Below are 23,256 nucleotides of genomic sequence, written 5' to 3'. Positions count from 1 at the left end.
GAGATTCCCGACGTCGATGGTAAATTATCCTGAAGATTTTCTTGACACTCAAAGAGATGCTCATACTTAAACAGAAGGTGCCCATTATGGAGGCTGCTCCAGCGAGGCAGTATAGAGACCTCTGAATATTGAATCCTTGGAAAGTAGAGCTTTTGGAGTATCGCATTCAACAAGCTCGCCCCCCTGGAGCACAGCGACGCGGTCAAAACGATGGACATAGCCGAACCGATGTACAATAGTGATGATAGTCCGATTGGAAAGCTCCTGATCTATTACTTCCTGCATCGCCTTTTCGGTGGCTGCATCGACACTGAATATGCCCAACTATTAGCTACAGTAGGCCAAAGCCAAACGCACCGAATAAGAAAATATGGAAAGGAGAGAACTTACGAACTTGTCGCTTCATCCAGAACGACAATCTGACTGTCTGATGCCAACGATCGTGCCAGTGCCAATAACTGCTTTTCTCCAGCTGACCAACTCGTGGGCTGGAGATTTGCTCCCAAGCCGCCATTATGGGAAATTTTCTCCCAGAGGCCGACTCTTTGCAGGGCGGACTCGATCATCGTATCTGGGGTGGTTGCGGTGGGACTCAGGTTATGTCTTACGGTGCCTGGGAAGAAGAACGGATCTTGTGGAATGACATTGATCCTCGAGCGCACATCACCGGGCTGTAAGCTCAGCAGGTCAATTCCATCGATAGAGATACTCCCTGATTGGACATCTATCATTTGAAGCAGTGTCAGAATCAGGGATGTCTTGCCGCTCCCCGATGGACCGCAGATCGCAAACTTTTCATTCGACTTGATCGTAAGGTTGACATTTTTTAGGGCGGCGGGCATGTTCGAACTGTAGGTGATGTGGTCAGTACTGCCAACCAAAAAGACGCCGTGCCTGGATTGGAAAGAGGCTGGAAAGAGGCTTGCGAACCCGTGACAAGCAGTGACTCGATCAAAAAAAATGACTCCCTGATTCGGCCAGTCATGTGGAGGTGCTGGTCTCCCCCATGGACGGTGCTCAGATGGAGTTGTGTCCCGAAATTGCTGCACGCGGTCGACTGCGCCCATGGAGGTCTCGAGTTGTGTCCATGAGGTTATGGCCTGTGCTAACGCGCTATTGAAAGTGAGAACCAGATTCAAACCGACGCCGATCTCTGCGGGAGTAAATTTTTCACTGAAGAATGTGGTGATGGATACTAGAATCACGGCCATGACAGCGACCACCAGATCGAGAATGCATGCCAGCCACTCTTGAATTGACAAGAGCGTGTAATACGGTCGTTGGGCGTTGTTGATATGTTCGTCGCATGTTTGCTGGAACCGGTTTTGCCAACGATATGCCTTGATCGTAGAGATCCCTGCGATCGTTTCGGAGAAATGCGTGTAGAGGGGTGATTTTGCTTCTATATCAAGAAGCCGTACCTGCCTTGATGTTCTTAGGTAGTACCGCTGGATGAGCCAAATGGCGAGTAAGAGGAAAGGTATTGTGGCAGCAAAGTATTTGCCAACCACACACAGGAGTATCGCTTTGATTAGGCAGAGCGAGGCCGCTAATAAGGAGTTAGATCGCAGTTAAGAGGAAGGCAGTGCTGACGACGAAGGGATTCAATAGGTCACATACCTCCAGTGAAACCAATTGCACACATTGGGAGTTTCATATCAATGAGATCCATGTCCTGACTGAATCGATTGACTATTGTGCCACTTTCCGTCATCGAAAAGAAGCCGTATGGGGCGTTCAGGGTGGTGTTTAAAAGGTCCGAGTGCAATGCGGAGGCCGTATTGTTTATGATCCCGATGATGAGTAAACTGTTTGGTATCAGTGTTAGACATCCAGTCGTTCAACGGCAATACCTACTGGCAACTGGCGATGTAGAATCCTATGTTCAAAAGAACGAAAACAGTGTAAACTCCTAGATAATACCCTGGTCTTGAATTCGGGCTCTTGGCATTCGCTTCAGACCACCACTGGATCCAAAGCACTAAAGGATGTAAGCTCACTTCAACTTCAGCAGAGGAAAAACACTTGACTTACTAACAATGTTAGCGAAGAGAGCGCTGGCTAGACAGGAAAACAGAAAAAAAGCGATTTTCCATCGGCCTGCTCGGCTGATATAGTACCGATGCGTGCTCCAGGTACCACTGCGCCAGGAAATATCTTCTCGGTCAACCGCTCGGCATGCCAACGCAGGCTGGTTGGGCTTAGCGTCAGCTGTTAGCGGTATATTTTTCATCGCCGCCCCACCGCCATCTCTTATAAGCTCCATGCCCTCAGCCATGTCTGAAGGCAGCCTGCTAGCAAGTTCCGGGGCTTGCGATATCACATCCGTGTAGAATCCCGAGTCGAAAACTGTCCCTCCTTGGAGAACAATCACCTGTTCGGCAAATGGAGGCACTGAACATTATTAACATGGGCTGCACGGAGGAAACGCTCCCATTCGAGAAAAGAGAATCATACCAGTATGAGCAGTCAGTATGACAGAAACGCCTGCTTGTCGACAATAGCCATTCACTCCAAACAGGCTGTCTTCAACAAGTCTTGCATTCTTCGAATCCAAGCCACTCCAGGCATCATCTAGGATTAGCAGCGGTGACCAGGAATAAAGAGCTCGAGCAAGGGCCTAGGTGACGGAGAACAGTTAGATGACTTCACTCTTGAGCTCTCTATCAATCTGCTTACCACTCGCTTTTTCTGCCCACCACTTAGGGAATTACCGTTGCTACCCGCCAGGTGCAAATCGCCTGCAGGCAATGCTTCGAGATCGTGCGTGAGCGCAGCCATTTCAAGACATCTTGTATACCATTTCTGGTCAATTTGGCCTTTTACGCCGATGATATTGTGCCTGATAGTGTCGTTAAGGATCCAGGGCGTTTCTGCACAGTATCCCACAGCGCAAAGTGGCATGTTGATGACACCCTTCAGAACCGCAGTGCCACCCATGATGCTTTCAATAAGTGCGGACTTGCCAGAGCCGGACGGGCCAACTATAACCGTGATTCCCTTGGTAATGGTCAGGTTGAGGTCCCGTAAGATGGAGTCAGACTCCAGCGACCAAGCAATGTCGACGTTTTCCATTGACAGGAGAACGCTGTTGTCAGATTGGGTTTCTTCTGGTGCAACTGAAGGATCGAATGCTTTCGGCGAAACCACTTGGTGTAAATGGCTCATAATTTTCTCGGTTGTCTCATTGTCTGCTTCTGGGTTTCGATCGACTTGGCAAAGGTAGGTTTCAATTCTGCTCAGACATCCCAAGCATTGCGCAAACTGGGGCAAAGATTGGATGAACGTAAGTAGATGGCTGGTCAGGATAGATATTAAAGATAATGATGTGAAAGCTCGGGCAACGAGTAGCGAGCTGTCATGCGTTTTGACGGAGACAATTGTGTATACCAGGAATGTCGCGTATGGAGCAAAATCTGCCGGCAGGTTTGCTATACTCCCCCAACTGTTAAAATCGTCTTATATCTTGCTCGGTGGTGTGGACTTACAAAGTGTGACAGTGCATATCAGCAGCTTTCGGAAGACCTCCGATGTCTTCAACTCCACTTCTCGAAGATGGGAAACTATCGTATCGAGAGTCCCTGTCAGTCCAAGCATTTTAATCGACTTCATGTTGGCGAGCATCGTTAGAGTGGTCGTTATTCGCCGTTGGACTCGAACGACCCATTGCTTCTGTGCGGGAACGATGTGTTTAGAAATAGGCATAGTACCCAGCACGCAAACTATTTATTTTGTGAAACCGGTTAGCGTGCAATTTGTGACGACTCGTTTTAATATCGTGCACGAACTTAGAGAGACAACTGTGGGCACCACACAAGTCAGGCCAACCTGTCGCTCCAAAAGATAAACAGCCAAGGTAACTTCGATGACAGAGACCCAGCATTCATGGAAGGCTTGTAAGCTGTTACATATGCGCTCCACATCGGTTCCGATCAGCGTGACGGCCTGCGAGTCACCAAGCTTGTTCTTGTTCAGTTTTAAAGTGCAATGGTAAATCATGGACATGAGGCCAGCTCGTGTCATACCCATGACACGATTGACCAATCGTGCGTATACTGCCTTTGATACCTAATTTCAACAGATTAGCAAAAGCCCAGATCTTTTGGCAATCGGATTTTGGCAGAACTTGCAGCCATCCCGAGATATACCAACACGAACGCTCCCACAAGCGCTCTGCCATAATCCTTGATGGGTGGCGAAGCCCGTTGCTCTGACAATTTAATAGCGGCCTGTATGAGAAACGGTTGGCAGAATGTAAAGCCACCGAGAACTAAACGTGGCGGGATACATATGAGGATATCCCGAGCATAGGCAACGAATATGGCTTTCAAAAGTCGATAGCGGAGTCTGCAATCACTCCAAGCCTTTTGAAGGTGAATGTGAGCTTTTTCGCCTCCGAGAGAAGGGTCTAGTTGGGGGAGACCTGGAACGTCAAGTGTGTTGGAGTAACCCCGTCTCAAAGTAGGCAAGATCCAGACAAAGAGACTTCGGGCCCAGAATCCAAGGATTTCTTCCCTGGGGCCTTTTGACTCTAGCGACCCAGAGAAGTGAATTTGCCCTCCACATGATTCCAGAATGGCAAGCAAGACAGTCAGAATGTAGCTTGCTGTCCACAGATTTCGTAGAAAGTCAAAGTCAGGACTGGGACTAAGCCAGAGTGAACGTAATCGCGGAAGATAGGTAATCACAAGAGCGGCATAGTAAAGTTCAAGAAGCGAAGAAGGTTTGATGGAGCGTTGCGCGTCTAGAAACGACACCAGCGCAGCTCCAGCTATGGCGATTGTACTGGTGACTCCTGCAGCGGTGGATATTGAGGTGTGCAACAGTTCATTCCGATTTCCGAAAATAGTATACACGATTTGTAAAATGCACAAGGTAACCAAAAACACCTAGCGACGGGGTATCAGCAATTGGAATGCTGCCTTGTGGTTGATGCTCACAATCTTGCAGACTCCCAACCTATGGAAGAGCCGCTGGACCGGGTGTTGGATAACTTGTCGAATCCGAACCGGGATGAGCAGTAAGAATATCAAAGCAGGTAGAAGTATCAGAATTGCATCTTCAAACAAGAATGTGAAGTCAAAGTCTCGACAATCAATAGCCACACGTGGACCGAATATCTTGTCGCTATCCGGTAGACATTTGGATTTGCTGAAATGTTCAATCATCGCCAAACAAGCGGTCCAGACCAATAACTCGGTCTCTTGCGCTGATTAGACACTTGCTGGGAAGTAAACAGTACAAGGCAACATGTGAGAGTGCTACGTGTTGGAGGGTCAGGTGACCCCCTTGTTTGTCCAGGACTCAGCTACTCCGTATAGTATACACTTTCTCTGTTCCTCTTTTCTTTTCCCAGGTGATTTCTAGTCTCGTCAATACGATAGATTGACTTTGTTTTCTCCTGACCTCTTATCATTACGGAGCGGTGAGTGTTGATTTGTTCGACTACTTCATCCTACGCGAAGAACATTGACGCTGGAGCTTGTCCTGCATCGTACATGCCTTGAGGGTAACTTAACACAACATGAACCTACATGTACGTGCATGTAGCTGAGCTGCTCGCCAAGCCAATAATAAGTGGAGTCTACTGCATGCAACGGCGATCACACAATATTTCTGTACAACGCCCGGCAAGTTCCTTTAGAGTGGTATCTGTAGTTGTACGACACACGCATGACAATGACAATCCTTGTATCACCAAATAGTGCATTGTTGGGCTCTCCGCTCTCTTGAGAGTTGGAAAAGATCCATCAACTCCTATACGTTAGGCATTTTAGTCTATTTTGTAAGCTCACCTTATTTCGTGCATGACTATATTGCATTATTTTACATGATAAAGGTTACCAATATAAAATACAAAGTCAATGGGCGTATTACTCGCTCAATCTCTGTAGCCTTATAGGCGTTTGTGCCCAACGTTCCTTCCCAATTGAATGAGAGCAACGACCCATCATTTTGATCGTGGCCTGACATTGAGAGAGAGGCCGAGGGAGAAAACTAGATCTGCAAGACAAAGAAGGATCTACACACAGGCAATGCCTCAGGTTACCGACAGTAATTATTTACGGGCTTGAAAACTACATTCCTATAGGAACATTCCCTTGCTTATCGTAGACTAACCAAAAGTATTCTACCCAAATCACATTTTCACTTAGAAAACTAATGTCCTGCGGCCGGATGAGTGTGATGTTCGTGGGGATCACTGAGAGCTTCCCCTTCCTGCAGATGATGGTCGCCCAACTTGATACCAAGTTCGTAGTCCTGCTTCTTCCATGGAGCCGGCCACACGAAAGCATTTTTAGGGGCCGACATTGCATCGAACTTGTCGGCGTCAACAGCATTGTTGTGTTGCCAGTCAACTAGCGCATCAAAGTCGCGACATTTTCGGTTCACACTGAAGTCTGGCCAAGGTGCCTGGCGATCTTCCACCCAATCCAGGGTTAAGACCTCCGTATTTGCATTGCATTGGAGGTTCTGGAGTAATATATCGGTGCAATGGCCAAGATGAATCCACCACATCTTGTCTTTGGCGTCCAAGTCTGGTTCATAGCCCGGATAGTCTTCAAAAGCGGCTTTGCGGAGCATGTTCAGGCAATGGATTTGCTGTGGATCTCTCGTGTCAGTCACTATCATGTTTACTCCTGTTCCTATCTCAATTGCGTGAGGGGCGAGAAACATCTTACATGCATCACATCGAGCTGGACCATGTAGGCATCATCTCCCATGCCCCAGTATTCATCATCAAAGCGAGCGACTGTCTCGGGATCTTTGCCTAGCTTTATGATCTGATCGCGGGTGACGACATGGGTCAAGACCTTCTCATATTGATGCCAAGCTTGGTCGTTCGCGGCACTGGGTTCCTCACGGGCAATTGATACCTCTTGCAAAGGGAAAAGTGTTCCGTTCAGCATTGTTTCATATTGTGGAATCTGTATATCATCGAGGATGGGTGCTACAGTGTGAATCACCGTTGTCAAAATCATGGAGTAGTTTGATTAATGCATGGAGACTTACACCACCATGACACTGGTCTGAGACTAGCATTCTTCTCGAAAACTCTCTTACCACTGAACACCACAGCGATGGTAATGCTCATTATGACCATGTTTGCAATCGTCAAGAAGATCCAGGCGGTTGAATGAGCCGGCTTTTGTGCAAGGCTCCTCTTTCTAAGAAGCTCTTCGGACTCAATGTCACCCTCTTCTTCATACTCAGCCTCCGTTTTGAGTGAATGAAACTTGGGCTCTCGGTGGAAAAGTTTCCAAAGTTGTGAGAACCCCATTGTGTTTGACAGGGGTGTTGTGAAAGGTTAGACGTGGAAAGGAAGATTAAATCAGATCTAAGGCAAGCAGCTATCCACTGAAGCTGGTACAAGGTACCGTATGAATTACTATAGATTTGGATTCAGATGCTTTCAATGTATAGTAGGAGGAACAGCCCTAGCACTATTTCGGAAATGATCTGTGGCGTTCTGAGCCCCTTGCAGGGGCCATAGGCTGAGCTGAACTGATTGAAACAGGTGCAGAGAACCTACTCTGGTGCATAAACTATTCAAAACCTACATGAAAAGTCCAGTGAGCTTACTCTTGAGAGCAGATTGGTGGGTTGACCTCATGATAAGCGCTGATCACTGGGAAGTACTTCTTGGCATTGACCCTGTTTTGCCCAAAATCCAGTGAGGGAACTGACGGAGATGTTTGATCAAAAGCTGGAATCTATTGGCTTGACCGTAGACGGGTAATTATACCCTCATAGCTAGTTCTAGCATTACATTGAGCGTGCATGCGGGTAAAACCGACCATTCTAGTCTCAATTTCCTGAGTAAAATCTTTGGATATATGTTTTACTCAAGACCTTTGCTACTGTTGCGTGCATAACCAGTTTGAATACTACAATAGGCTTTTGGAGCGACTTCAGAGTTTCCATTACATAGTTGTCAACATTATAACAGAAAACGCCTGAAGAAGAGTTTGTCACTTAGAGGCCAAACGGTAGAACCAAATATAAATCCATTGGCTCGTAGCGTTTCGTCAGATGGACACCTATTCACTCGATCACGACATTCAAATACGATATCAGGGGCATACAGCCTGATCACATTCGCCATAATCGAAGAATGAAGATGCATGAGCATGCATATGCGATATGATCGTGCATATGCGGTACTTGCGTCTTGTAGTATCAACAAAGCGGGGTGTCCAGCTTGCCACCTGAAGGAAGATAGTGTGATAGAGATAATTCACAAGTAACCATTGGGTATAGTGTCAAGCAGCTGACCACCACTAGCATGATATCTGCCAGCCAGGACACTCATTTCATGTGATGAGTCGGCCACATCCTCAAGCAGCTGGGCGCCACTGGAATGCTCAAACGTAGCCAGGATAATGGCCAACCTAGGTGCATGAACTATGTAATACAGGCTTGAGTATATGACCGCTATTAGCATGATCTACAGTAGCAGAGACCGTGGTGGTTTTGGATGTCTAGGAGACGAACAGATGATGGGATTGCGGACAGTTGATTACTTATAAAATGCCCTAGCTCTACTGAGGAATACAACTCTCATCTTTTGGAATCACCTCGTCAACAATTTTCTACTCTTTCAAGAATCTCTTTCGACTCAAGATGCACGTCTCTTATCTTGTTGCTTTCCTCGGAGCCATAGGGCCCACCCTAGGACTTCCTGTCTCCAACAATGACCAGCTAGAGTCCGCTTCTCAGGCCCTTGAGAAGCGTTTCTACTATACCCATTACGTGGCACCCGAGAAGCGCGATGAGGCTTCCGAGCAGTCTGGCGAGGCCCTTGAGAAGCGTTTCTACTATACCAATTACGAAGCACCCGAGAAGCGCGATGAGGCTTCCGAGCAGTCTGGCGAGGCCCTTGAGAAGCGTTTCTACTATACCAATTACGAAGCACCCGAGAAGCGCGATGAGGCTTCCGAGCAGTCTGGCGAGGCCCTTGAGAAGCGTTTCTACTATACCCATTACGTGGCACCCGAGAAGCGCGATGGGGCTTCCGAGCAGTCTGGCGAGGCCCTTGAGAAGCGTTTCTACTACACCAATTACGTGGCACCCGAGAAGCGTGACGAGGCTTCCGAGCAGTCTGGCGAGGCCCTTGAGAAGCGTTTCTACTACACCAATTACGTGGCACCCGAGAAGCGTGACGAGGCTTCCGAGCATTCTGGCGAGGCCCTTGAGAAGCGTTTCTACTATACCCATTACGTGGCACCAGAGAAGCGTGACGAGGAAGCCACCACCAGCGTCTAATGGCCTTGTCATCGACGGCCATAGTGATGGGATCGTTCACGAAGCCTTTGCGAACATCAAACAACCTACACGCTCCTTGCGAGAGAGAGTTAAGCGCCTTGCTTTTGTTCGTTCAGAGAGTGTGTGATGATCTTGCACGAGTTCCCGAATTGAGTACGATTTGTGGCTAGTGTTAGTTTTCCTGTTCATCGGTGTGCATTCTATAATTTGTGCAGTCTCTAGCCCACTTTGATTTCCAATATTGCTTTACTTTCGGGTCGTAATCAAATTGAACTCAGTTCAGGCAGCCTTATCTATCTCGGGTTTCTAATATAATGGATAACAATCTTAGACACTGAGGCTTCAGCCAAGCTCAGTCCGGTCCTCGGGATTCGATAGACGGCCGTTCTTGTATGAACACACTAGAGCAAAGTAAATAAAATCAATGAATCAGTGCTGTTTCTTTTCAAAGAAAACGTTCACCTAACTAAGAGCCCTGGCCCCGGGGAGTGCTACCTAGTACAATTCATGACTTGTGTCAGGTCTTCTGGTTGGTTCAACCGTCATCGGAGCCATCTCCAGATATCTCAGGAGATGGCTCCCTTCACATCTCTCGTATTTTTGATATCCGTGCCTTCTGAGCGTGCACGTGTAGATCTTGCCTTCTCAAATACGGCCTCGGAACGGATCGACCCGGGCAGAAAATCAGCAACGCTCCACGCCACATATCTAATGCAGGGAGCAAGGAGGTCTCGTCGCCGACATGATTCGTCCGTCACATTTGAATATGCACGACAATCACCGCCATTCCGGCTTCTGTGATCGTCAAACTCAAAGGCCGATCTGAACCCTTTGTGTATGACAACCCCACACTAGCTTTGCATCCTGGGAAGCTCGTCACTTCAAGAATTTCCATTCTCATCGGCCCATCCCTTCGTATGATCCTCCATGAGCATGTCTAGCTCGTCGCCGGATCTCGGTCATCACCGCGATGGCGAGAATGCCCCGTTCCTCCCAACGCAGACAAGTGACCCGCTCGCACCGGATCAATCCGAGTATAGCGAAGGTTCAGACTCGGAATGGTCGAAAGGCACTCGTCTTCGGCTGTTGATCACATTGATCGTGATATTGTTATCTTTTGAGATTGGTGGCCAGATGATTCCCGGTCCTATGGTGCGGGTGATCGAGACCATCGCTTGCGATAAATACTGGCGTCGCCACAACCCAGCTCGGCTGCCATTGACAGGTCATCTTCCTGAACACTTGTGTAAAATAACAGCAGTGCAGACAGAAGTTGCCACTGTCAAAGGATATTCCGACCTGTTCGAGGGCTTATTATGTTCGTCAACTTCGGAGTAAAGACAACCTTTGAAACCGTTCGTGCTAACATTACTCACAGGTGCTATCTGCTCCATCCCATATGGAATCCTGGCAGATAGATATGGTCGCCGGCGAGCTATCCGCCTCACTATTCCTGGATTTGTACTCAACGCACTAATCACCAACTCCGTCTTGTGGTTCTCTGATGCGCTGCCTCTCCGGGCTATCTGGCTTGCCTCTTTCAGTTGGATCGTAGGTGGAGGACCAATGGTAGCACTGATCGTGATCTGGTCCATGCTGGCTGATCTCTCAACAGATGCGCAACGAGCAACATTGTTCTTCCGAGTCGGACTCGCCAGTCAGGTTGGGAGCTTTCTTGCAAGTGCCATCAGCTCCGGGTTGATGACTCTGAACCCTTGGATACCACTGCTACTCGGCTGTGGGACTGTTATGATTGGGCTAGGCTGTGCACTTTCCCTCCCTGAGACAATGAACATGGTACCAAAGTCGTCGGAATCAGCACCACCATGCTCGGACGAGTCATCATCAATTTGCGAAACATCTTCGAAACCAGGGCCTATACATCGTTTACTATTGGAGAGGATTACAATTTTTATTGAGCCTTACCTCTTTCTTTTCAATCGCCGTCTACTTCTACTTCTATTCTCCTTCTCTACGGTGCAGCTGGCGCAGGGCTCCTCCTCATTCCTCACCCAGTACATCTCGACACGCTTCGCTTGGACTCTAGCACGAGCTCATCTACTTACTTCCCTTCACATGGCTATAACGATCCCCGTGTTCCTTTTTCTACTGCCATACCTTTCGAAAAAAGTTCTGTATTCACTGTCCCTACCAAGGAGAGACCTTCAAGTCGCACGCTTGAGTGATATTGCTCTCATCTTGGGATCACTGGGCATTGGCCTCTCTACCTCGACCATATTGCTGATTCCAAGCATATGCCTCCACGCTACTGGAGCAGGGTTTTCTATAGTCGCACGATCTCTTGTCACTGCTCTGGTCAAACGAGAACAGACTGCGAGATTATACTCCGGGATTGAATTGATGCAGACAGCGGGGAGTATATTGGGAAGCCTCTGTTTCACGAATGCCTTCAACGTGGGTCTGAAGATGAGTGGAATAGGAGCTGGGATTGTTTGGCTATTGGGCAGCCTTCTCTACGTGTTAGTGGGAGTTGTACTGGCGCTTGTCCAAGTATAGATTTGCTCAGTCGACCATATTTCGACACAATTGTGATTGGCGGCTTTCGGACTGTCTTTCTTTCAGACCTATACTACTATTTTCGCCAAAGCAATTTCCAAACTTTCCTCTGGCAGTGATAGCAAGTCATTCGCTCTCTCTTCGTGTTTCATATAATCCCCGCCATACCCTTCGACACACGTAACGTACCACATGAGCGTCGGCAGCGCACTGTAGTTCCCCTGAGACAGTTTCCCTAACGCCAGTGCTTTCTCCTCTTCGGCATCATGATAACTGACATTCCACTTGGTCATTGTCAGAGTTTCGAGTGTGGACAAGATTCCCTTCTGCGACACGTTGAAAGACTCGATAAAGAGGTACTTGTTGGCAGTCTTTTCGGTGGCTAAGATAGCATTCTTGACAGCCAAAGCAACGGTGTTGAAAGTTGTCGTGGACCAATGGTGATCACCATAATCTTTCAAGATCATGGCACGCCTTTCCTGAAAATTGAATCCCAGGATATGGGGAAGTGCGCTGAAAGCGTGCGGTGTAAGCTCTTCATCCCTTATTACAATGTTTCCGGAATATTACTTGCATCTCGAAAAAAGGCCCAGTCACAAAGGCCGTCCACTTTAATCCTTCAGCCTCCTTGCTTTGTAGATACTCCACAACCAGTCGTTTATGTGTGACGAAAAAAGGTGGAAGCAATCTCGCGGCCTGCTCATTGCGTGTATCATGACCATACTCCGATGGGACGAAATGTTTCACGCCGGCCTTGAGGGCGGCGTCGATGATCGCTTTCTGATGCAGCACGGCTTGGGCAGCGATAGCACTGATGATTACATCCTGGCCCCTGAGTATTTCAACAAGCTTAGATTCGTTTGTGTTGTAGTCGTCGACGCGGTGGACTGGAATGTGTGGTGGGAATTGACTGCAGTCGGATGAAGTGCGACTCAGGATAGAAACATGAAATTGAGGGTCGGCGTCAAAAATTGAGACCAGATGGGGACCCAGGTTGCCAGCAGCTCCGACAATGATGACGTTCTGGCGTAGAGATGAAGACATCGCTTATTTGATATATAAGTACGAGTTCGAGGGGAGAGGGGAGGTTTTGAATCACGCAGGTCTTGTAGGTATAAAACCTTGCCTACACGTGTACTTCTCCCTGACACACTAGTAAATCGGTATCACATTGCATCAGTTCAAATCCCTGCCCCTCTTCTATTCAGGGTTGGAAGGCAAAGTCAAACCCAGCCCTTGCATTTGGTGGGCTGCATCTATTGACTTGGCGTGCTCCTCAGCTGTTTCTGATGGGTCAATACAGATACATTGCCCGAGTTAATTTATCTCATCACTGTGCATGCTGGAGCTCAGATGACTCGACAATCATCGTCGAGATCACCATTTCCGATCAGAGAGACAGGTAACCTCTCCATTACATAGGACTTAGATCGTTCTTTTTTCTCTTTCTCTCTCTCTATTTCTCTATTTGTTCTCTGCTTGCTCTTCTTTATCCTAGCAATTTCTTGTCTAGCAATCTAAATTTTCTCCCTTATGGCTTCTTGACAGTCCCTCCAGGACCCAGGTTCACAACATGCAATATCCATTTAGGTTCCATCCAACTTAGCAGTATATCAAATGGGCGAAAGCGAATAGATTATAATCATCAGCACGATGTACAGGGCGGATCAAAATCAGCTTCACCATTTTGTTCTCTTTGAACGTTTCTCGAATGTCTATTTTTAGCGACGCCAGGCCTAATGTGGTCAGTCTATGAGAGACACTTGCTCACGTCCATTTTCTATTCGACAGAGCGAGATGATCTAGACCAGATGTAGACTGAAGTGGATCTAGTCAAGGTCTAAGAAGAACCGAAGAGAATAAAGTGGTGAAACTGATTCCGAGCGGACCTGTAAAGACACTAAACAGAGTTCTTGAATCACCTCTCACCTCGTGTGGGCATTGGAAGATTGAATAGGACTCGGTAACAAATGGTGTACATTTCAGGGGGTCATTGAAATTGTCCCAAGGCTTTTCGTTACTACACAAATTTCACCGTACAATCTTGTATGCCTACAGTTTACCAACCTTGTTATTGGGGGTACTGACAACGTAGCAGGATGCATGCGGATCCCAATCTAAGCGACTATACGTAATTCTCACGAACACACTTATTGTAGAGAGCGCGTAGATGTAACAGCTTCTTGCACTCTCATGACTGAGTCAGACATCTCCCCATCCATACTTTCTCCGAACATCGACGTTCATCGTGCCAATTACAAAGGGAAATCCTGGCAATGCGGGGGGAGACTTGATTTCGAGCAAGTACGTTCCAGATGAGGGGTTGCCGCTCGCAGTCAACCGCAGAGAAACCGCAAATAAATAACTAACCTAATTAGGCTATGCTGAGACGCATAAAAGTGCTGACTGATATCAATTCAAACACTGGATTGCAAAATCTAGCATGGCAGTTCCTGGCGAGATTTCATATATCAGGTTAAGGAAATATTAGAACTTATAACTTGATTGTATTATGTAGGATTTAGATCTATGATTGCGTATTTATCAGCTTCTCTACTATCCAAGTGTCAAAGTCTGCATAAAAGATGTAAATCATGGGCTCAGCTATTTGGCCTGTTTGCTAAATCGCGGTCTGCCCGCAGTTAACTAAGTGCGGTTTCTGGATATGCCTAACCGTCCGCAGTTAGGGAAGGACACCCAGCTCAGCTGGACCCTTGAAAAGTTCAACGGGACCCATGAAAATAGTGACTAATGATGGGTCTCGTTCAGCTCCAGCACCTCACCGGGTCCCAAATCCTGCCTTGTATAATCAATATACACGCCAATGTTCTCCTTGTTGAGGATAAGGGCCGGGTTTGGGGGAGGGTTCCGCGCGATATCAGCCGCCTTGATATCGTACTTGCGTGCACCACCTGCAATCGCTGTGTGGTATGCAATGGGCTTCTAACCTAGGTTGTTGTCTGGGATTGGGCCTAGATATGTTTAGTATATATAAACAACGCGTCCTGTGTCCACATACTGTGTGCGTAACCCGCGAAACCGTCCGGGTTGGTAGCGGTCAAAACCGTCTCGTTAGTAAAATCGTCCTAGGTTAGACCTAGGCCGGGCTGGAGTGCTAGGTTCGCTATACTAGTGTCCTAGATACAGTTAATATCTATAAAAAAGCGTTAGAGAGGATTGTAAACAGATGTTTATACCTAGGAAAGAAATTTGGGTGGTGAAGAAGGAGAGAAGTGGTGGTTTGTTATTATTAATAAATTATATATCTCTCACTTTCTTTGTTGATCCGTATAACCCTTTCTTGACAGGGGAAAAGAATCAAGCAATAACGGTAGTTTATTAGTTGAGAGAGACTGACGGGGAAGGAGAGAAGCTCCGACCCTGGAAGAACTATTTAACTACTCTCAGGACCATCCAGGGTCACATGACCACCCAGGTTATGTGATCTCGACACCCTTCGATCACCTAATATTACTCGTTTATTTATAATTTATAATATAGAAGGCTATTTTGATCGAATCCTTTTACACCCTCTTTATAAGTAGATACAAAAGCAACAAATATACAATATATATAGAGAGATATATTAGGAGATAGTACGTTTTAGTAGGGTATAGAATTAAGTGGGTCGAAACCTTTAGAATATTGTATAAAAATCAACATAAATAGATAAAATTGGGACATAAAAGCTGAGCGGGACCCATCATTAGTCATCATTGTCAAGGGTCCCGTTGAACTTTTCAAGGGTCCCGCTGAGCTGGAACCCTGGATCATGTGATATGTAAACTGGACTCGCAGCCAGGCTGTATTGACATCTCGTTTGCGTCAAAGCAATAAATGCGGTTTCCGGATATGAACCACCGAGATCGGCGGCGATAGGAGGATCCGAGCTTAGCAGGCATCAACGACCTAAACTGGCTCAATGGTCGCTGATCCTTGGCAGTGGTCCTTCCAATCACCAGGTCAAACTAGCTGGCCTGGAGGAAACGTAAAGGGGGTGCCCTTCGCAGTTAGCAGATTACCCGTTGATTCATTATTGATTGTCCGATAGAACTACGTTGGTTAGAGAAGAGATTTTTACACCCCGAGAAGTAAGGCGTGAGTTTCCAACGGGATCTTCGATTTTGGAAGCTACTGTGAGGTATCAACTCGAAGAATTCGCGCAGTGAGCATGGCGCCTTTTTTCTTTTTCAGCGGTCAAGCCTCGACTAGGTACCATATAATGAGTTAGCGCCTCATTGTCCGTAGTCCCAAACCAGCTACAACTTAAAGCCTTGCAAACTGGCCCACAATCCACAACGGAGCGTCCGAAAACCCCTATCAAACCCATCAAGCCTGCTGAAAACCCACCAAGAACGCTAAAAGCTAATAATACAACGACACTAGTAAAACCCTTCACGACACTATAGCCACTATCACTACTACAATATAGCTAGTTATAAATTAGTCTTAACACTACCTGTTTAGCATGCTAACCTAGTCGCGCAAATCTCTCTGATCTCTCTGACGTATCCACCAGCGGTGAAGGACGGCGTATGGCGTGCTGGGTTGGCGGTGATCTACTTGGTCGTTATCCGCGCTCGGGGCGCTGACTTACAAGGATCGACGGGTCACATGGGTTAATCTGCCGGGATTGATAGGGGAGATGAGATGAGATGTGACGTGCTGTAGATGTAGATAGAAATTGACAAGGTATTGTTACTCTTACTGTTACTGGAGAAGATGGTTTGGTTTGTTTAATATTTTTATTATATATTTTGTTTCGTTAGAAGACATGTGTCTTGTCTGTATATACATTCCAGTCCCGGTTGGGATCAAAATTGAATGTTCCAATGCAGTCTCGACCACGCAGGGAGAGCTGTTGGGCCGCTATCACAGATAGCGCAGAGATGAGAGGGGTATGCAGTAGTTCAAATTGTGCAACAGGTGCGCTCCAAGCGACCGACCAAAAAACGCCGTTGAAAATGAAGATGTGAGAGGTGGAATAATAAATAAGAAGATCGGGTATCATCGCTGTATAGTACACAAGAGCAAGAATCGTAAAATGGAGTTATCAAAAAGAAGGCAAATAGACAAATCAAGTGTCTAGTAAGCCTCGATAATGGTACTCTGCTCTTGTGCACCGAAATACCCTTGTTCAAAAAGATGAGCCTGCTCGGAACCCGCCAGCGCAATGGCCGTGGTAGCGGGTTCCTTCTCATTGAAGGATTCAAGCGCAGGCTGAGGCGGGGATGGCGGTGTAGCCTCGTCCTCGGACTCACCATCCGAGTCAGCGAGGAGCTCGGGTGGAGACTGGCGAGACGGCGACCGGGTCAAGCTGAGCTCGTCCAGGTCCTCTGCGTCGTCGTATTCAAAGTCTGAGTCTGTGTCGTCGGCGTCGTCCTCTTCCAGAAGGTCCTCGTGGAAGGGAGCCACGGGTGAAGGAGCCCGGCGGCGGACAGGGGTGTTGATGACGAAGTCTGATTCATCGTAGTCTGAGTCGTCACTGTCGCTGACGTCTGAGTCGAGGTCGGAGGTGTCCTCTTCCCAATCTTCGGGCTCTTCCGCTACCGTTGAGGCCGAGGCCCATTGGATGTGACGGTCGTTGGAGGAGGCCTTGGTGGCGCCGCTGACGGTTTGGTTGAACCAGCGTTCTTGTTCGCGCTCTGCATCGGCTAGGTCGAACATAAGGGAGTCGAGGAGGTTGGCGTGGCCGACTAGCAGGCGGAGATCGTGGTCTGCCCGAGAAGCTTCACGGGTGAGCTTCTTCCGGGCAGTATGAGCGAGGTAGTATGTTTGTGTGATGCTCATCTTCTTTTGTTGGCGGCGTTTGGCGAGGGAGTCAAAGTAGGGGCTGGCGGAGGCGAGAGTAGAAGAAGTAGTAGCCATGGTGGGCACGGCTGCGTTTTGAATGTTTTCCAGTATGACTCTTGTTTGACTCAATTAGGCGTCATCCAGTCACAGTGGGGGCGGTGTGAGCTAGGGATGAGACAGATCAAGTTTGATGTTCCGATACACGTTAGTGTTGGTGTGTAAAAGAGATGTCAGTGTTAACGTTATAAGTCAATGTTATAAGGTATAAATTAAAATAGAAGAACCCTGGCGATCCAGGTTTATTTAATATCTGAGGCATCGGGCTTTCTTATTTTTTTTGTCCGACCTGGACGGAGTTTACGGATGACTGACCCACCGGAATTAAAAAATAAAAATTAGGTTCCCGATCTGGTATTTCCATGTAATTCCGAGCTTTTGATACACACCTGGTAGCCTCACCGCTACATGCAAGGGTCTAGATCATTGACAAAATACATACTACACATACTGCACATACTACACATGTACTGTACTCTACAATCTACAGTGATAATACTCTAATTCATAGTAACTGTGTGTGCAAGTTCTCTCATAGTGAGTCACCGGGACTCGGATGACCAATCCGTGCCGTAGCCCGGGACGGACCATCGGTCGCACCTTCTCCCGATTATTCAACATTTCCCTTACAAACCTGAGTAATCCATCGATAAGTCCACGGATACACCACGGATATAAACCAACAGACTTTCTTGTCGCGATTTCCAATCATTGATTTCCAATCCCCGTGTTTTTTTAACTCTATACCATATTGCATTTCAAATACACGCCTTGCAGATTAAAGCACATGTATGACCTGGCATGTCAGCAAAGAGGCTCAAGACCTTGGTAGCACGGCACAATCTATCCGCATACTGTAACGAGTACGAGTCTTGGCAAAGGATTTAGCATTCCCCAGATGAATGAATTATGTGCAGGCTGTGCAGCTGGTGGAGAATCCCTACTACCAAGAATTGGCAGCCTCAAGGCAACCCAATTGAAATACGTCGGCCTATAACTACAAGGATATCCTTATCATGAGTTATACGTATACGTGTTAAAGCGTTGCCTGGGGAATCGAGATTACCGTCTGTACAAGTACATGTACATGTATGACCGCCTCACTCCTTGCCTGTGTTTCGGGCACTCTTTTCGTCTTTGCAACTGTGGGGACCAATAGTAGTTAGGCCCCATGTTTCACTTGTGGAATGTAATGTCCATGTCCATGTAAATGCGTCTTCATCTCCCTTGCGCCCGGCATATATGTACGTACCATGCGAAAAAGAAGAGGCTACCTAAGCGATAGCGTGTTTGGCGTATGTCACAAATTGTCACTGTACATTGCCCTGCTTTTCAGTCCATATCTTGGCGGTATACATGCCCAGGTGGATGAAGTCAGGGATTAGCTAAGAGTGTAAATACATCCATACCTGGCGCTCGGCGTGTAGGCGGATATCACCGAGCCAAGCCAGGCAGCCCAAGGCCCAAGGTGGAGAGTGGACTCGCTGAGTTTTCCCTTTTCAGTGCATCCCCACCTATGCCAGCCCTACCATAAACGAGTACGATGCTGTTGCAAGAAACGGCTCGAGCATTCCACACCGTTCCATTGAAATCTTATTCGACCCAATATAATCCATGGACCCTGTATTTAATGACACCAACATCAACAAAAGCCCAGTACGAGAACTATCGACTATAGATGAGGTCAATAGGCAAGTCGAGATCAGGCCGTAGCCTAGAACAATTCAATTCACGGAGATAGTGAAAACACAATCTCTTGGGCACAAAGCCATGGCTTGAGCTGCTTTAGATTAATGAACGCCCAATGGCGCCCCATGGCAGAGATCGGTGGATCACCGCCAGAGGCCGAAAGATCCGAGTTTGACAGATCGATGACATCAAGATGTGGCCTCTGCGGTTCGGCTATTTGGTACCGTTCGCCGGGATGGGTCGGCGGTTTGGATTTGTGTTGTGAGATTGGCATTTTCCTAGAATTGACTAGCTTTAGTGGGTCTAGTAGTTCATGAGTTAACTTGTGTATATTGGTGATGTGATTTGGGGATGGTGTTCGGTGTTTGGTTATAGTTGACATGAGTAATACCTTACTATATGAAGTCATGACGAATTCGCCAATCTTGCTAATCATCAATAAACAACCATTATCCTAATTCTGCCAGTCTGCATAATCCCATGGAATTCAACTATCCGCTTACTCATAAACCCCGAGCCGCGGATGAAAAATCAACTCGGACACGGACTTCGCATCTCCGAGTTCCGCTCGCACAACTTCCCAAGCTTATGAACTCCACAGGGTTCGTTTATGCTATGTCCTTATGTCCTTCTATGTCCACTTGCGTCCGGATGATCGACACGCGCCTTGTGACTCGCTCTCGGGAATTTTAATCACCGTTAATCGCTCTCTGGGTATTGCGGCATCCGTGCGGATGGACTTGTCCGTTATCTCCACTATTGTCCTTGTGACTCACGTTTGAGCCTCCGACCTCCTAGCTGGTCCTAGCGCATACCTCAATGCTCATCGCTCATGTCGATAGGTTGATGCCGGTATTCCACGGGTTGGTGCGGATGCTTGGTATCTGGTCTTGCAGCTGATGCTCAGGTTTGAGATTTGTACCTGGGGGCTGGGGGTGGTCCTGTCATGTGACTTCACATGATAGTCGAATGTGGTATGTAGTTCTGGGGGAAGTGATGGCCTAGGAATGAAGTGAAGTATATCTGAAGTTGAACGGGTTGAGCTTCGATGTTATTTGGTGCTTTTGCAAATTCTGTATTTTGCAACTTCTGTCACTTTCTTTCTCTCAGTATACTTCTCTTTGTTCTTGTATAACGTTAATTCTTTTTCTTATGTGTCATATTTCTTTCTCTTTTTCCTCTTCTTCTTCATATTCTTCATATATATATCTCTCTCCTTACGACACCTCTCTCTCCTCCTTACCCTCACATCACAAATACATATATATTCTATGTTTACTTTCTTTCATCTCCCATCTCTCATCAAAATATATCTCACCTTACTCATCTTCTCTTGAGCAATGCCTCCACCAGTCTCTTCGAACAGAATTGAGGTTCTTGATTGACCACCAGTGAGCATGAGTCTAGTCAATCAACAGATTTCATTAGCTAACTCACGTCGATACCAAGATGGAAATGTCCCGGAACTATCTATCCGTGGCAATAAGAGGAGCAGAAATTCCTACGCTCTTCCACCTGAAACAAAGGGAACACAATCTGAGACTCTGAGGGTCGCTGGAATTGATCAATACCCTCCATCCGTTTCTATTCCCGACCGCTTTTATTCGTCCGGGCCGGCGGGAGAAACGTGACCAAGTAAGCGCTGTTCCATTCAACACCACCGCAACGCTGTTTGACATGGAAACTATATAGCTTGTGATACCACATACCACACTAGAGTGATGAGCACGGAATCAATTCTGAAAACAACCAAACATCATGGCTATGAGTGTTCGCAGAAAGGGGCCATCACCGACATGACAACACATGGCCTGGGAGGTTGCTTTGTTTCCGAAAGAACTCTAGATGTGCAGATAGTCACGAAAGGCTACATATTGACCAGTTCTCATCAAAACCTGTGACAGAGCCGCAACCACGGACCTAGCCCCGCATTCCGGCAATCGGCCACCAATATCATCTGTCCTGGGGTGGAAATTCTTTATGGGTTGCTTCGCTTGGGGTCCTGCAAGGCGGCTGCATTTGCTGGTTGCCTAGAGCTAGCGTCGATGGCACACACTGGGAGTGAGATGACCAGATTCCGCTGATCCGGAATTCCCTGTTTACTGGCTCAACGAGTGGCCATAGGCTGCAGTTTAAAATTACGCGAGATGAATTCTCCGATCATGTTGCGTGGGTGATGAGTGGTTAATCTGGCTACCCACGAAAAGAAGGACACGACACAGACTACCTTTTTCTGCTTCGAAGAAAACATACTAAAGGAGCACATATTTTGGAAAGGGAAAAGCTGAGCACATTTCCCGTGGTCGGCCTGGACTAAAGGGTTAAGAAGAAAGCCAAGATCCAGAGATGAACGACGGCAAGGCATTGTCGAGCTGACCTCGAAAAAACCCATTGATCAAGGTTTTCGCTTCGGAGCTCTGAAATGCACTCACTTGTTTTCATTTGTGAAAACTCATCAGCACCGAATGACCGTGCATGTTAACGACAATCCACAGGTTATTGCCAAAGGCAGTTGCACGACTTGCATCTTCTCAGGTGCCGCCGCTTCTGCCCTAGACGCCACAGAAGCTGGCATTTGGGAAGAAGTCTTAGCGGCCCATATAGATCTCGTGCAGGCAGCTAGAACACCTTCAGGGTTCACTAGCAGCAAGTACGGTCGTCTGCCATACGCTTTTCCTGCAGCGCTGCGATTCCAAGGAGAGGGTTTGATCTCTGATTGCTTAGTTGGTCGTGCTCGTTGGACAGAACCTTCTGTTTCTACAGAATTGGACACCTTGTTCGGAGAAGATGAGCATGCCGCCACTGACTACATCATACCATGGAGAGCTAAGGCCTAGCAAACCTATGCTCGTCTTTTCTGTGAGATGATAGAAGTGGAGAAACGGGCTTTCGGTAAGGATTCCTTCTTCAGGCGCAAGGAACTAGGCCCCCCCACCGACCCGCCTTCGCTGAATGCTAGCGCCGGCGAGTCATGATACTTGGGAGGAGTGTTGGACGGTCATGTATTCGAGATATCCTATTAGATAGCCGTGATGGTGGTGTGAGTACTATTACTATAGCAGTGCTATACTAGTGAGCTAACATATCGAGATAGATTGCTGTGACCGAAATGATCCGCCAGCTACGTCAGGAGCTAGGAAAGGCAGTTCCTTGTGTCCCATGCCGTGACGCTGGTATGACTAAAGGTAAGTCTACTATACTACTTCTACTACTGTCTAACTAGTATAGAATGCTGCCCCACTACCCGTTTCGGAACCTGCGACCACTGCGACCACTTCGACCACTTCGATATCTCCGCCTGGACCTACCGCCCTAGCCAGGCCAATGATAACGAGGAAGAGGATGAGACTAAGAATGAGACATAGACCCGCCACTGATCAATCAAGGGACGGCTGATTCATCAGGGGGTAGTATGTAGTGGTGGAAAGTGACAGTAGCACATTAGTGGCCTAAGGTGTCACGAATGCCTTAGGAGATATGCAGTCTTCTCTCAAGAGAGATGAGGATCATTCATCATCATCCCAATATAACTACAGGTTTTCACCAGGTTCTTCATTCATGATATAGTATCAAATCCAGTACGACCACCACCTACAGAAACCGCTCTCTACGTCCGAACCGATGCGTGGGAGTGGTTGGTTGTATTCTCTCTCCATTGATATCGACCCGTCCGCTATGCTAGACTGCCATAGTGCCATGCCCATTTCATATTGGCGTCCACTTGCTGTTGGCTTTGCCCGAAGAAACCCGGCTGGGAAGCCGAAGATCTGGAAGCTGTCCAGACAGGCTTTACTTGGCAATCGGCGCAGGGGATAGCACCCTGGGGTCACACCTGAAAATAAACTGGATTATATGACACAGTCTGTGATTCATATCCACTCCTGTATGGCCAGCATCGAGCCTTGCATCAAGTGTGTGGGATGAAGGCCAAAA

The 23,256-nt window shown here is 47.4% G+C and overlaps 7 protein-coding genes across 7 annotated transcripts; 3 read left to right on the top strand and 4 right to left on the bottom strand.

Moving 5' to 3' along the window:
* Positions 1-84: 84 nt before the first annotated feature.
* On the bottom strand, positions 85-5,168 carry PENARI_c007G07117 (uncharacterized protein; the record flags this gene model as incomplete). The annotated part of the gene is made up of 12 exons (XM_022631014.1): positions 85-310; positions 391-1,549; positions 1,621-1,808; positions 1,858-1,981; positions 2,035-2,061; positions 2,140-2,394; positions 2,458-2,620; positions 2,680-3,431; positions 3,489-3,722; positions 3,789-4,068; positions 4,149-4,889; positions 4,941-5,168. 12 exons carry the CDS (start codon positions 5,166-5,168, stop codon positions 85-87), a joined length of 4,377 nt encoding a protein of 1,458 aa, XP_022489327.1.
* Positions 5,169-6,159: 991 nt separating this feature from the next.
* PENARI_c007G01486 (oxidase ustYa family protein) lies at positions 6,160-7,282 on the bottom strand (the record flags this gene model as incomplete). Its single annotated transcript, XM_022630743.1, has 3 exons — positions 6,160-6,603; positions 6,684-6,952; positions 7,015-7,282. 3 exons carry the CDS (start codon positions 7,280-7,282, stop codon positions 6,160-6,162), a joined length of 981 nt encoding a protein of 326 aa, XP_022489001.1.
* A 1,343-nt stretch (positions 7,283-8,625) lies between these two features.
* On the top strand, positions 8,626-9,267 carry PENARI_c007G04722 (uncharacterized protein; the record flags this gene model as incomplete). The annotated part of the gene is made up of 1 exon (XM_022630909.1): positions 8,626-9,267. One exon carries the CDS (start codon positions 8,626-8,628, stop codon positions 9,265-9,267), a length of 642 nt encoding a protein of 213 aa, XP_022489016.1.
* A 927-nt stretch (positions 9,268-10,194) lies between these two features.
* Positions 10,195-10,846, top strand: PENARI_c007G09891 (uncharacterized protein; the record flags this gene model as incomplete). The annotated part of the gene is made up of 3 exons (XM_022631143.1): positions 10,195-10,585; positions 10,646-10,818; positions 10,841-10,846. 3 exons carry the CDS (start codon positions 10,195-10,197, stop codon positions 10,844-10,846), a joined length of 570 nt encoding a protein of 189 aa, XP_022489350.1.
* Positions 10,847-10,925: 79 nt separating this feature from the next.
* On the bottom strand, positions 10,926-12,828 carry PENARI_c007G04900 (isoflavone reductase family protein; the record flags this gene model as incomplete). Its single annotated transcript, XM_022630915.1, has 3 exons — positions 10,926-11,157; positions 11,974-12,263; positions 12,355-12,828. The coding sequence occupies 3 exons, from the start codon at positions 12,826-12,828 to the stop codon at positions 10,926-10,928; spliced, it is 996 nt and encodes a 331-aa protein (XP_022488886.1).
* Positions 12,829-16,869: 4,041 nt separating this feature from the next.
* Positions 16,870-17,652, bottom strand: PENARI_c007G03581 (uncharacterized protein; the record flags this gene model as incomplete). Its single annotated transcript, XM_022630847.1, has 1 exon — positions 16,870-17,652. The coding sequence occupies one exon, from the start codon at positions 17,650-17,652 to the stop codon at positions 16,870-16,872; it is 783 nt and encodes a 260-aa protein (XP_022488912.1).
* A 4,136-nt stretch (positions 17,653-21,788) lies between these two features.
* Positions 21,789-22,688, top strand: PENARI_c007G06105 (uncharacterized protein; the record flags this gene model as incomplete). The annotated part of the gene is made up of 4 exons (XM_022630965.1): positions 21,789-22,026; positions 22,347-22,363; positions 22,418-22,508; positions 22,552-22,688. 4 exons carry the CDS (start codon positions 21,789-21,791, stop codon positions 22,686-22,688), a joined length of 483 nt encoding a protein of 160 aa, XP_022489263.1.
* Positions 22,689-23,256: the final 568 nt, after the last annotated feature.

The sequence above is a fragment of the Penicillium arizonense genome (genome assembly GCF_001773325.1).
Source record: "Penicillium arizonense strain CBS 141311 chromosome Unknown PENARI_contig007, whole genome shotgun sequence".
In the NCBI taxonomy this organism is placed as follows: domain Eukaryota; kingdom Fungi; phylum Ascomycota; class Eurotiomycetes; order Eurotiales; family Aspergillaceae; genus Penicillium; species Penicillium arizonense.
This window is presented reverse-complemented; position numbering and strand designations above follow the sequence as displayed.